The 13,603-nt window shown below is 46.1% G+C and overlaps 1 protein-coding gene across 1 annotated transcript in view; it reads left to right on the forward strand.

Annotated features, from left to right (window-relative positions):
- GRIN2A (glutamate ionotropic receptor NMDA type subunit 2A) overlaps positions 1–12,188 on the forward strand; it is a 374,836-nt gene extending 362,648 nt beyond the window's left edge. Inside the window, exon 14 of the mRNA XM_041750636.1 lies at positions 905–12,188. Within this exon, the coding sequence (XP_041606570.1) occupies positions 905–2,704 (1,800 nt within the window). The 3' untranslated portion in view covers positions 2,705–12,188. The remainder of the gene's footprint in view (positions 1–904) is intronic.
- Positions 12,189–13,603: the final 1,415 nt, after the last annotated feature.

Raw genomic sequence — 13,603 nt, forward strand, 5'->3', positions numbered from 1 at the left:
CCATCATGTCTGAGCCACCCAGAAGTCCTGAAGTCACTCCGTCCCTGGATGGATTTTAGTGCTTCATTCCTATGTCCTCAGGAGTCTTCACTGTTCCTAGTGGCTAACACCCAACTCTGACCATGTGGAACACACACACACACACACACACACACACACACACACACACAGAATAGATTAAGTGGCATATGTGAAAAGGCCCAAGTGTTGTCCAAACCATCCCCTGTGCTCCGCTCCTTTCTATGATGGTTTCACTCTCAGGCTAACATCCCATATGGTGGCAAGACTAGTCCCTTGCATCTGCTCCTTCTAGCCCAGCTTCTATAGCTTTCCTTCCTCAAAATGGTTGATTGATCCTCCATGGATTTTTATGCCTAGCACTGAAGCACCCAGAAAGGGATTTCTGGTTGACCTGCTTGGGTCTCATGCCTTTACCAATAGCTTCAGTATGTGGGTAGGTGCCATTTCCTCTGAAGAATTAATAACTGGTGGTCCTTTTAAGCCCAGTTTAATAGCTGAGTCTGGTATCCAGACTCTAGAGATGACCCTGGGAAACTCTGGCAAAAGATGAGCTAGTGAACCAGGGATCAACTCAATCTCCTTACGTGCCAACTCGGGGGCACTGTGACCTTTATAGATACATAAGCATTAGTTGATTCCTTTTCTCAAACCCAACATATATGACCATCCACAAAAGTAATAATCTTGAGCCAGAGAGACGAAAGAAGCCTGGCACCTGTGGTCTCATAGATTTCAGGAACATTCCCGGGATTCCGATTGGACTTCAAGATCCTTCCAAGGCTCCTCCAAGAAGGACACCTCTCACCTTTGCAGGTAAAGACCAAATGTGTAGTGGTTTCGTGCTCCTGCTACTGCTGATTATGTCTCATTTTCCTTCCCACAGGGTATTTACAGCTGCATTCATGGAGTGCACATTGAGGAGAAGAAGAAGTCTCCAGACTTCAACCTGACTGGATCACAGAGCAACATGTTGAAACTCCTTCGGTCAGCCAAAAACATCTCCGAGGTGTCCAACGTGAACTCCTCCAGAATGGATTCCCCCAAAAGGGCTGCTGATTTCATCCAAAGAGGTTCCCTCATCATGGACATGGTTTCCGAGAAAGGGAATTTGATATATTCAGACAACAGATCCTTTCAGGGGAAGGACAACATGTTTGGGGACAACATGAATGAGTTGCAAACGTTTGTGGCCAACAGGCACAAGGACAATCTCAATAACTACGTGTTCCAGGGACAGCACCCTCTTACTCTCAACGAGTCCAACCCGAACACGGTGGAGGTGGCCGTGAGCACAGAGTCCAAGGCGAACTCCAGGCCCCGGCAGCTTTGGAAGAAATCCATGGAGTCGCTCCGCCAGGATTCACTGAGCCAGAACCCAGTCTCCCAGAGGGATGAGGGTGCAGCGGAGAACAGGACCCACTCCCTGAAGAGTCCTCGGTACCTTCCGGAGGAGGTGGCCCACTCAGACATTTCGGAAACTTCAAGTCGGGCCACATGCCACAGGGAGCCCGACAATAGTAAGAACCACAAGACCAAGGACAACTTCAAAAGGTCGGCGGCCTCCAAATACCCCAAGGACTGCAGCGAGGTTGAGCGCTCCTATCTGAAAACCAAAGCGAGCTCCCCCAGGGACAAGATCTACACCATCGATGGTGAGAAGGAGCCCAGTTTCCACTTAGACCCTCCCCAGTTTGTGGAGAACATGGCCCTCCCCGAGAACGTGGACTTCCCAGACCCGTACCAGGACCCCAACGAAAACTTCCGCAAGGGGGACCCAGCGCTGCCCACGAACAGGAACCCCACGCACAATGAAGATGTGCTCCCCAACAACGACAAACACAAATTCTACTCCAAGCACTTCACCCTGAAGGACAAGAGCTCCCCTCACAGTGAGGGCAGCGACCGCTACCGGCAGAACTCCACACACTGCCGGAGCTGCCTCTCCAACCTGCCCACCTACTCGGGCCACTTCACCGTGAGGTCCCCCTTCAAGTGCGATGCCTGCTTGCGGATGGGGAACCTCTACGACATTGATGAAGACCAGATGCTTCAGGAGACCGGGAGCCCGGCCGCCCAGGAGGAGGTCTACCAGCAGGACTGGGCGCAGAACAACACCCTCCAGTTCCAGAAGAACAAGCTCAGGATCAGCCGTCAGCATTCCTACGATAACATCGTTGACAAGCCCAGGGAGATGGACCTTAGCCGGCCCTCCAGGAGCATAAGCCTCAAGGACCGGGAACGGCTCCTGGAGGGCAATCTGTACGGGAGTCTCTTTAGCGTCCCCTCAAGCAAACTCTCGGGGAACAAGAGCTCCCTCTTCCCCCAGGGTCTGGAGGACAGGAAGCGGAGCAAGTCCCTTTTGCCAGACCACACCTCCGATAACCCCTTCCTCCGTTGCTATGGGGACGACCGACGCTTAGTCATCGGGAGATGTCCCTCAGACCCTTACAAACACTCGCTGCCATCCCCGGCCGTGAATGACAGCTACCTTCGGTCGTCCTTGAGGTCGACAGCATCGTACTGCTCCAGAGACAGTAGAGGCCACAACGACGTGTATATTTCAGAGCATGTTATGCCTTATGCTGCGAATAAGAACAGTATGTACTCTACCCCCAGGGTTTTGAATTCCTGCAGCAATAGACGTGTGTACAAGAAAATGCCTAGTATTGAATCTGATGTTTAAAACCTTCCATTAATGTTTTATCTATAGGGAAACATACGTAACGGCCACTGTTCCGGAGGGTAAATGTCGGATGTCCGATGGTGCCCTGCAAAGAGGAAGAGGATTTAGGAAGGTTTTTTTTTTGTTTTGTTTTGTTTTGTTTTGTCGGTTCTTTTGCACATGGCTCCATGCCGTAGTCTTCCACTCAAGGAATCTTGTGAGGTGTGTGCTGAGCATGACAGATACCAGATAGGTGAGTCCTTAACCAAAAACACAAACACAAGGGCAAGTCTCCTGGACACGCCCGCTGGGTATGTTGGCAATAAGAATGCGTTGGATGCCCGTGGTGATGTTATGATTTCCTATATTGCAAATTCCATTCAGACCAGTCCACCATGTGATTTCCTCATCAGAAACGCCTAACGGTCTCTCTCATTCCGAATAAGCAATATGGTATGCATGTACACCTGACACAGAACAGTTACGAATGCGTCTGTGCTGTAGCGAGATGGATGTGCAAGAGATTAGGAAGTTTGGCTCTGTAACCGTTTCAGCTTTACTCTTATGCCTCCCATCACTGCCCAGGCTCAACCCCAGAACTCCAGGCTCCCCCAAAGAATAGCCAATCCGTGTGCACAGTAACTATGCTACTACCTTCATTATAGTCCATTTCCAAGACACATCTGGAATAAAAGGCCAGAAGGGCCCTCAGGTGGAGAGCTACGAGGATCTCTCTGGATGTCGACTCGTGCGTTCCACAGACCACTCTCTCACCCTTGGCCCCGATGGTCTCCTTCAGAGCTGCACAAACACAGAACGTGTCTCCGTTCTCTGATCTCTGGATCTCCTGTCTCTGACACAGCGGCTGTTGTAGTTTATCCTGAAGACTCTCGTATATGTAAGTTTGTGTTTCCCCCCTTCTGGTGACGACTCAGGGTTGTATAGTATCTGTTACCCCTCCCCTCCCAGAGTGACCATGGCCCGTTCGGTCCCCGAACAGCCATGGTGGCATCTAATTAAGTGTGTGTTGCCGTTCCCCGGGTTAACGTGGTGGGTTGTGCCAGCAGCCATATGTGTACTATGATCTGTAGGAAGTAACAATGCCATCTGTCCGCTGAAGGCTAGCATGCTTCTAGGTCTCTCTTCCTGAGCATTGTGAGATTTGGTTGGACACTCGTTTCCACCCCAACCTCCTCAGATCAAAAGCCTTCAAAACATGAGAGACACTCATACATCCACCCTGAGCATCCTCCAAATTGTGGATCAACTTTAGTGGCGAAAGTGATTTCTCTCTTCTGAAACGTTCGCTCCATTGGAGCCAACCTGCACTGACACCGACAGGGATATGTTAAAAAAAAAGAAAAGAAAAGATTCCTCAGAGCATTTGTCATTTCCGAGTCACCCCTATTGTCCCATTCTTACTTTACTCAGATCTGTGCCTATGTGATCTGGAATGATACTCATTCAGGAAGGAGGGGAGTCTTTAGCACGGGAAGCTCTTAGCACGGGCCTGGCACACACCAAGTGCCAAAAACAAAAAGGTAGTGGTTGTGTCACTACAGACCAGACTATTGTAGTTTAAAAATTAAGTATTGTAAAACCCACAAATGGTATTAGCTCAGCATTTCCATATAGTTCTAATTCAGTATATTTTAAATTCATGAAGGTCCCTGAGACATCTAGGACAACTAGCCATCAGGTCTCGTAGTGTAGCTGAGTCCATTGGGTGACACGCAGCCGAGGCTAACTAGCCTGGTCATCTCCTGGCTTCCTTCTGCATTTTGCTCTAGGTTCCTGGAGTGGGTGGACAGAGTGGCAGATTGAAACGTTACCGTTTCTCTTACTTATAGCATGTCCTATTTTGTAGGGAGTGTTCTCTTGTGAGGGGGCAGGTGTTGGGAGTAATTCTCTCAGAGCTCAGATTCATCGAATGGCCCCATCTTTGGGCAAGCATACCCAGTAATGGCGAGAAGTGGCTGCAGGAAGTTTCAGGATCATTGGTGGGGAGGCAGAGGAGGCCACGGGTGAGAAAGTCTTCTCGTCACCTTTGAGGTTGACAGGCAGAAGAGGCTGGCTAGACATTGATGACAAATGGATCCAACCTCTGCATTTTCTTTCTTGGATGTTGGCCCTTCTGCTGCCCCAAGACCCAACAACGGAGAAGCCCAGACTGAAGGGCCTCACCCCCATATCTACTCTTAGGCACGCTCCTGATTATTTTGTCTTTTAGAACATCCTGCCTTTGTCCTCCCATGGCTTTCCAGACCTATGGTACCCCCCCCCCCCCCCCGCCCAGCCAGGATCACCTCATTTCCCCAGAAGACTGGCGTGTCATGACACGAAATGAATTTAAAAATCTCCCCAGCACATGGAACAGTGCTATGTCATCAATCCAAAGAGGCTTTCTCTCTTCCTCTTTAAAGCCCAGGGGACCTGCCAAAAGACAGGGACCTCCAGGGAGAATGCAAATTACAGTCAGAACTGTTCCATAGATCAAAAGCCCTTCTTCTAATAACAGCATTATTTTTGTTAACCCCATGCTTTTTTTACATAGAAAAAGACCAAAAATTAGGCTTTGGGAAGAAGAACCACAGTAATGTGGTTCCTTTCAAACCCAACGTGTTTTGTTTTCTTTAAATAAACACTGAGGATTAGAATGCTATATATAATGAATACACAATTCTCTTCCTGCACAAATTCATTGACTCTCGATTGTAATGATCCCAAGCATATAAAAATCGACCATTAATCAGGCAGGCAGTCTTTCAAATGAAAGATATTGATGTAGAGCTATTTGAAAGTGATTCAAGTCAGTTCTGTTCTTTGGAAAAAGAATATCAAGACATCAATAGAAAGCCCTCCCAACTCCGGATCCCTTACAGAGGGTTCCTCTGACATCCCAGCCTGAGATCTGAGATCCGTTGATGCCAAAGAGTCAGAATCTCTGAACCCAAAACCAGGCCTGAGTTTCACCTGGCTCAAGTCGGAGCTGGCATCTGTAATGGTACTTCCATGACTCTACGTGGCTTTCTCCCCTTGAGAGGGGCCCAACGGGTACACCTAAATGCAGATGCTCACGTTTCTGTCGACGGGTAACAGTGCACACAGACCCAACTTAAAATAGTCTGTTGTAAGAAAAGAGTCTTCCAGGGGATGAATTCTACCCTGGAAACCTTGGGGGGCCCCCCAGAAATAAGCTTCATTGTCCTTACCCCTGCAGGTCCCAGGCCACTCCTGGCTTCAATGCTCTGAAAAGACAAGTCCCTAATGGGTCTCTTTTTCTGCCAGTGTGGCTTGCTTTCCTGAGAGGTGCAGGATTATAACCTCCCCACTCCTCCTCCGCCCTCTGCGAATCTTACTTCGAAACTGCAGCCAGCACCATGACCAGATGTCTTGTGGCCTATACCTGGTTTCTCTTCCCCGTTGCAGAGAGCCTGAGAAGTTTTCATATTCAGCTGCTCTGAGAGGACCATTAAAATTCACCCAGTGCCGCAAAATCAGTCACATCGACTCACAGTTATTTTCAAGGGAGAAACAAGAAAATTATACCTTGTTTACAAATGAAATAGTTTCACTTAAATGGGATTCTCACCAAAGCAGTTAATTAGTCAAAAGATCCATAGCAGCCATATAGTCCCGCATTGTTTATTCTATTTGATATGTCTGCCAATGTGTATTTAATATTCTACGTCCTTCTCAGGAAATGACAAATGCCCTGAATTCTTTGCAAATAGAATTGCTAATGAAAAGGGGGGGGGAGGGTAAAGGTTGGTGTTAATTAAATGGTGATTAAAAATTTATCTCCTTTAAACCTAAAAAGTGCAGCTCTAATAATCAGTTGTCATATAAATAAATACCTTGCACTGAAATCCCATACAGTTTAAGACCTAAATAAATACTAATTTGAGAAACCTAAGTATCTTTCAGAAGAGCTGAATATATTCGTTAACTTCAGGCACATCCCCGTACTGTTTCCTTGTGCGTAGATGTGGCTTGTGAATCCTTGCAGAGGGCACGTGAATTGTTTCTGAAGCAGAACCTGTTTGTACGAATCGCGGCTATAGTGGACAGAATTGGGAGTTCTAGGGGGAGAAAAAAATGAGTATGTGGGAACAAAACTCATTGGTTGGTGTTTAACAGGAGTTAAGGATTCCATGTGAAGGCGGTTTCCAATGCAAAAGCAGTATTTTCATTTGAGACAAAATTAGACCTTCTGGATGCCCCATTTTCTTTTGGCCAGCAGGGTCGGAAGTGCTGAATGAGAGGGTTGGTGGGGTCTACACCAATGCGTGGTTGTGCTTTTCCATTCAACCCCTACACATCGTACTGTGTTCACATCTAGTCGTAGCAATGAGGGCAACTTGCCACCTGATACACATCGGAGGAGAGAAAATGCACTTAATCCTGTGAATACCAATGCTCGTGTACACATGTACATACTATACATGCCTGATTTCTACCACTGACACGTAAAGTGTATTATCCAAATAAAATTGTATATAATGTAAAGTTTATGTTAAAAATTAAGTCATGATGATGCTTATTACCATGTGGAAAACCCATTCTGATTATCAATAGGCTGATAATTAGGAAGAGAGGGCGCTATTGGGTTTTTGTTTTTGTTTTTGTTTTTGTTTTTAAATAATAATCTCAGTTCTAGGGAGGGAGAATGGCAGGGCCCAAGTGGGATTTGGGTGCTGGTGTTCTTGGCCTCTTTTCAAAAAAAGACATCTGGGGTTAGGGGTGTGGCCCATGTTCTGCTCACATTAACTTCTGAAGACAATGCTGATATGGACACGTGGGTGATTTCTGTAAACCCACCAAAGGGCACAGTCTCTGTTTCAATTCCTTATCCTCTTCTCCATCCCCACTTGTTCTGTGCCTGGAAGTACTCTCGATATGGCATCAGCTAAAGGTGCCTGTCCAGAAGGGTCGTAGAAAAATAGAACTTACAGAACTACGCCAAGATCTGGGGGAAGGGAGATGAGAAAACTAGGAGATTGGGCTCCCAAAGGGACAGAATCGCTATGGGATCGTTGGATTGACAATATCAGAGCCAGGTCTAGAAACCAAGACCTTCATGCATGGTCCAATTAATTCCTCGCCTGGTTCCCTTTGCCAGGCTGACTCAGTTCTAGGTTTCTCTCAAAAGTGCTCTCCAGGTACCTCTGGGATAAGAGCCAGAGAACGTCATAGAACTGCCCCTGCTTTCTTTGCCTCTTGCCTTATACAGACCCATACATCCCCCTTTGGATTTGGTTTTCTCTTAAGCTCCCCAGTACTCCCTGCCTCAGAATCCTGGAGAAGAGAAAACTTTTCTCAGGAACCTAATTCCCTGGGAAGAGCCAACAAGGGATATAGTTTAAAACCTCAAACCAAAGATGAAAGCTGGTGGTGATCATTGAGATAATAGAGTTCTAGTTCTCTCTCTCCAAGGATGAACAAAGGACACTGATCAGCTGATAGCACTTGACTGAGTATCTACTCTCCTTTTAAGGCCAATTTGAGGTTGGGAGATGCAAAGGGGACAGAAAATACAGTCTCTTCCCATAAGCAGCTTACGGTCTAGAAATTGTGCTCCCTAACACTAAAGACAACTAAGGGTCCTTGAAACACAAACACAGACTGTGTGTAAAAACTAGAAATGAGAAATCAAGTTCTTACCAGGAAATAAAAATCTGATTCCATGACCAAACAATCCAACAACCCATCCTTCCCTAAAGCCGTATGTAACTCTGGAGAATATAGTTGGTGCTCCTGGAGAGATATCCTTGGTACTTGAACCTTGATTATTCAAAGATAGTATCTGGGAAACCCAGGAGCATCCAAACAGGTGGCCAGACTTGCCCTTCTGCATTTGTGGTTCCACTGGGTTCTCCAGCCCTTGCCAGATCCTGCCTCCTTCCAGCCCTGCATTATGGCATGGGCTTCAAGAAGAGGTTGAAAGAAATCCTCCAAGGGATTAGAAAACAGACCGCGATGTAAAAAGCCTATTTCCTGAAAGCTTTTTTGTTTGATTTTTATTTTTATCTTATGAAGAATACCTTTGATTGTTCAGGGTATAAATGTATCAGGGAAGGGAGTGGGGGGAAATCCTCTTTGAGTCCCAAGTGCCTACTGTCTGGCTGACAAAAGAGAGCGTATCAGGTTCCCTAGAGACAAAATGGGGCAAAGAGATGGTGAAAGGAGTCAAGATGTGTTTCAGGAAAATGGCAAGGTGCAGAGGGAGCTTCTTTTCTCTGTCCATCCTATCCCGTGCCTTGCCAGAATGTGAGATTCTCTGCTTATCCCACGTATATGCCTTGGGTCAGCACATGAGTTTGGAAGTATCAAGATGCATCCACATTGAGTGTAGACTGATTCCAGGCATATCCTAGACTGAAATCCTCCAAATAACCATAGGATAGAAGTACGGTTGCTCCTATTTTATAGATAAGGAAACTGAGGCTCAGGTTGGTCTCAGCCTCATCAGCAGCAGGAGTTTGCTAATAAATCCCTAACATTGGGTGAATTCTCAAAGTGCCTGACCTCCCCCAGGGAGGTCAGAATAAAAGTTGGAAAGAGAGGTAGGCTGTTTTGAGGTCCCCTGGGCTCTCTCTTGCGCTTCAGCCTCTGTTGAGAGGAGGTTTGTTAGTGTCCCGCCCCTCGTCGTCTGGTTTGGGGTGTATCGAGAACTCCAGGGGATCTCACCTCTGTTCCCATCCCTCTGACACTTGAATGCCGTTTGTGTCTCTCCCCATCTGCTTGCACTCTGCATTCACTTGTTTGGTTCCTGGGGAGTTATTTTGTCTACTTAGCATGTGCCTAATTTTAACTATCCCCTTCCAAATCTCTCTTCTTTTTCTCAGTAGACATCAGGGTTAATTCCATTAAACATTTGCAAAGTAGTAGACCCTCCCATGTGTGTGGGCACACACACTTCCCTCTGCTACCCCCTCCCCCCCACCATCAAAGCTATCCTAAACAGTGTGGCCCATTTTCAGAAAGGTCATGGTATTTGCAAGTGACCGTCCCTGCTAGGTCATCACTGGCACCAAGATAACTGCTGAACCATGGAGTGCTCATTCAGTTTGCCTCACTCAAGAACACTGAATTGGAATGTTTCCATTAGGCTTTCTACGAGTCCAAAATGGTGGCATGCGTTATGCGTTGGGGAGGCAGCGACACCGAGCCTGTGCATGCCTATCTTGCACCGCTCATGTGTCCTAAGCCACACTCCTCCCGCCAGGCATTTCTATTTTCTGTGAACTGGGGCCACATTAGGTCCATTTCATAGGTGAGGAAACTGAACTGGGACTCGAAGGGATGTTTTTCTGGGAGGCTCTGCGATCCAGTCCTTCTGGAGGGTCAGTTAATCTAACCAAGCACCGTTGTCATTGTCCCCGAGAAATTCTTTAGCTGTTGACATCTTTCAAGCTGGCAGTAAAAAGTCTCGTAAGCCAGAAAATAGTTATCATTATTTGATACCTATTTTGAGATCCCATCATTGGGTCTGCAAGTGAACGAGAACATCCTCCCAGGGCTGTTGAGCTGTGGAGAAACTGGACCACTCAAAAGAACCATCTGGCCAGTAGGCTTTCTTCTCTGGGGCTGGATTTCAAAGCACATAGCTCTCCAGGGAGCCAGAACCAAACTGTTTCCAATGGACTCGTTTCTCAGATTAACTTCCTCAAGTAAGGTGTCAGCAGTATGCAGAGACAAACAAGACGAAACTGAAATTATCACTCATATATCCCTCTTAGGTACCAGGTCCATGAAACGATAAGTTTGCATCTCTGCAAGTCTAGAACATTCCTCATTAGCCATAGCCCTGGGTCATAACCTCCTCCAGTTAATTCTCTCCCACACCTTTGGGAAGGATTTAAGATGAGCCTTCAAAAGAATATTAACGTAACACGTAGCCAATACCACAGCTGCCTTTTAAATTAATAAGGTTAATTGTTCTCCAGCAAACATAAGTTTGTCTTTGGCATTTTAAACGCTTCTCATTGATCTGACATTTTGCTGTTTTAAGCTTTTAAAGGGCTCAAATCAAAGACTATTGATAGCTGAGCAAATAGTGAAGGTCCAGAAATATAAAAACATTGTCAGTTTTCTCCATGAAAAATAATCATAGCCTTTCGAATTCAACTGAGGTTTTAACATTACATTATATCTAAGACCTATTGAATTATTTCTATTCTCAGTTTAGCTAACTCAAATAAATGAGCAGTATTGACTTTTTAAAACCCATTTTATTTAAAAAAAAAAAAAACTCTTAAGTTTATTAGGTTTGTAGACACAGCTCTGAAGCCATGGCCGCTAAGGAAATGCTCCAGTTGAGAAATTGAAGATTCAGGCTATTTTGGGTCAAATTCAGGTGATCATCTTTGAAAATTCTAGTGGATTTGCAAAGATGAAAGGGGCACTTGTAACATTCACGTTTCCCATGTTTTTCACTAGGAAAGGATGCCAATTGCCTATTTTTCCCCCAAGTCAGAGATAAGGTCAAGGATAACATTTTCATAGAAAAGTCAGGAAACTACTCGATACCACTAATTATGTGGCTAGCTGTGGCTCAGATGCCTTCCAAGCCTGAGGTTCTCCAAAGATTTCGTTACCGGTTGTTCTGGAGCTCCAAATCTTAATCTTGTTCATTCCCCTGCTAAAGCCAACTTAAAAGCATATACTTGCCAAATTATTTAGTCAGTAGACTTCACTGTAGTTGATCACAATAGAATGTTTGTGCGTATGTGTCTATGTATAGTATATATATTTCAAGCTGAATATTCAGAAAGAATTAGGTGAGTCTCACTGGTGGTTTGAATAAGAAACAGATAAGTCACAAACAGTGGCCTTCTCAGACAGAAAAAAAGAGAGGGTAAACCCTTCATATCCTTGAGTCATGTTATGAGACCTGTTGCGTACATAATACACAAGCTGGTCATTGCCCACAGGAAGTCATGGATTAAAGCAGCTTTGAAGACCCATGTCCGAGTCCATCCTTAACCCAACATGGGCAGGATCAAACTCCATATGCAGAGGGTTCCCATTCACAGTGACACTCAAACACAGTCCAAAACCCACATCAGAACTGGCTTGATCTCTTGTATGGTGGAGCCCCATGCAAGCTGTATGCTCTATTCGGTGGTTCTCATTTGGGAATAGACATTCACTTACCAATCACGGCAGTTTATACCTGTCATGTTTTAATCCACTGCATGAGGAAGTGCTGATAACTGTATTCAATATTTCCAAGCATAGCTACAAAATTACACGTTTGCTTAACACCTTTCTATGATAGAGGAAGTATATACTATGGTCGTCTTCTTGTAGTATGTCTTTTCTTTTCGTTCAACGTGTTATCAACTGTTTTAAGGAATGGGGTTTGAAATGTGTGTGCAAACTGATATGTACATAACTCCCAAGGCAACAAAAGTGCCCAGTCCAATGGTGTAAAAATGTAAATACAGGAAAATCTCATTTTTCTAATAAAAATAATTTCTGCCGATTGATATGAAAACGAGACATGGAGTTGTGGTCTTTATTGTCCTTGGCGCTGCCATGGTGGGCACCATTAACATTTCAGGCAGGCTTCGTATTTGTACAAAGGGCAACGACCTTAATTTCCCTCACTGTCCAATATAGGAGTGTAGATGGAAGCGTGACACCGCAAAGAAGCCACGGCTCGGCTTCCAGATTTTAGCAGCAAGCTTTGCCACTGTCCCTTACCTGGTTATCATCTTCCTGTGCAGTTCCTGTGCTTGCAGCTTTGACTCTGATAACGCTGAACTTCACCAAGCTTCTGTGACTCCTGGTTCTGCAAAAAAGAAAAAAATAATGTGGTGGTCAAAGACCTCCCCTCCTTTCTGAATTCCAGGGAACAGCTTACTGCGAAGAACTGCCTTTGTCCATTTGACTTTGATATGACCCGCAGGCAACCCTCAGGTCATGGCCAGACACAGACCCTCCAGGTCTTTGCCCACAAATAATTAGCTGAACTTCGTATCCCCACCATTCGATGGAACCATATGCTTGTCAACCAAGTGATGGTTAAGTGTCTCTCCTCCCAGGCCCCCACACATGGTCGACCTGTGTCAACACACACCCTTCCCCTGGGACCAGGGTGACCCCACATCCTCTGATCTGTCCACCCATGCCAACCCCCTTCACCTCACTTCTCAACCGCTGTTCTGCTTTCATTTCCTCCTCCCTGTGGAAGGAAACCTCTTACTGCCTATCCCCCTATTTTAATAGTCCCGTCTCCCCCTTGAAATAAGTTGCCTCCATAAAATCTCTCCTTCTGGAATCCAGATTGGATTTTGATCTGACCCCTAGATCAAGCCATATTCCTAGATCAAGCCATATTCCTAAAACCCAAATGCAGCCACATCCATTGCCCCTTTTCAGCTTAAAACAGTGGCCCACAGGAAAAGCCTGGATTCCGGAGCCCAGCACACAAGCCTCCAGTCGCCGGCAGGCCCCTTCCTACTGAGTACCTCACACTACTTCTGCATCAAAGGTCTTCATGATCCTCCTCCTCCGCAGAGACACCATGAGCTCCCTTCCTGCATCTATCTTCCTCTATCTTCCTGGGACACTGGTCACCCCCCTCTGAGGTGTATCTTCAACAAAACCTCTCCTTAGCCTTTCTGAACTCTCCCCCGCTGCAGAGTTAACAGGTGACTTCTCCACAATCCAGCCCCATGTACAAGCGTCTATCAAATCACTCACAAGGTTTGCCATATTTGTGAAGTGTGCTATCTCTCCCTATCTGTGAGCTTTTCCAGGGCAAGGGGTATATAACTGTTCACCTCTGAATGCCAGCAACCAGCATCGGACCCAAAGAAGGCATTTCCTCAGTACAGTTGGGTGGATGGAGGGACAGCTAGTTGGAAGAGTGGATGGCTGGTGGGTGAGGGGATGGCTGTGGGGGTGGGG

This window comes from Vulpes lagopus, chromosome 3 (assembly GCF_018345385.1).
Source record: "Vulpes lagopus strain Blue_001 chromosome 3, ASM1834538v1, whole genome shotgun sequence".
Classification (NCBI taxonomy): Eukaryota; Metazoa; Chordata; class Mammalia; order Carnivora; family Canidae; genus Vulpes; species Vulpes lagopus.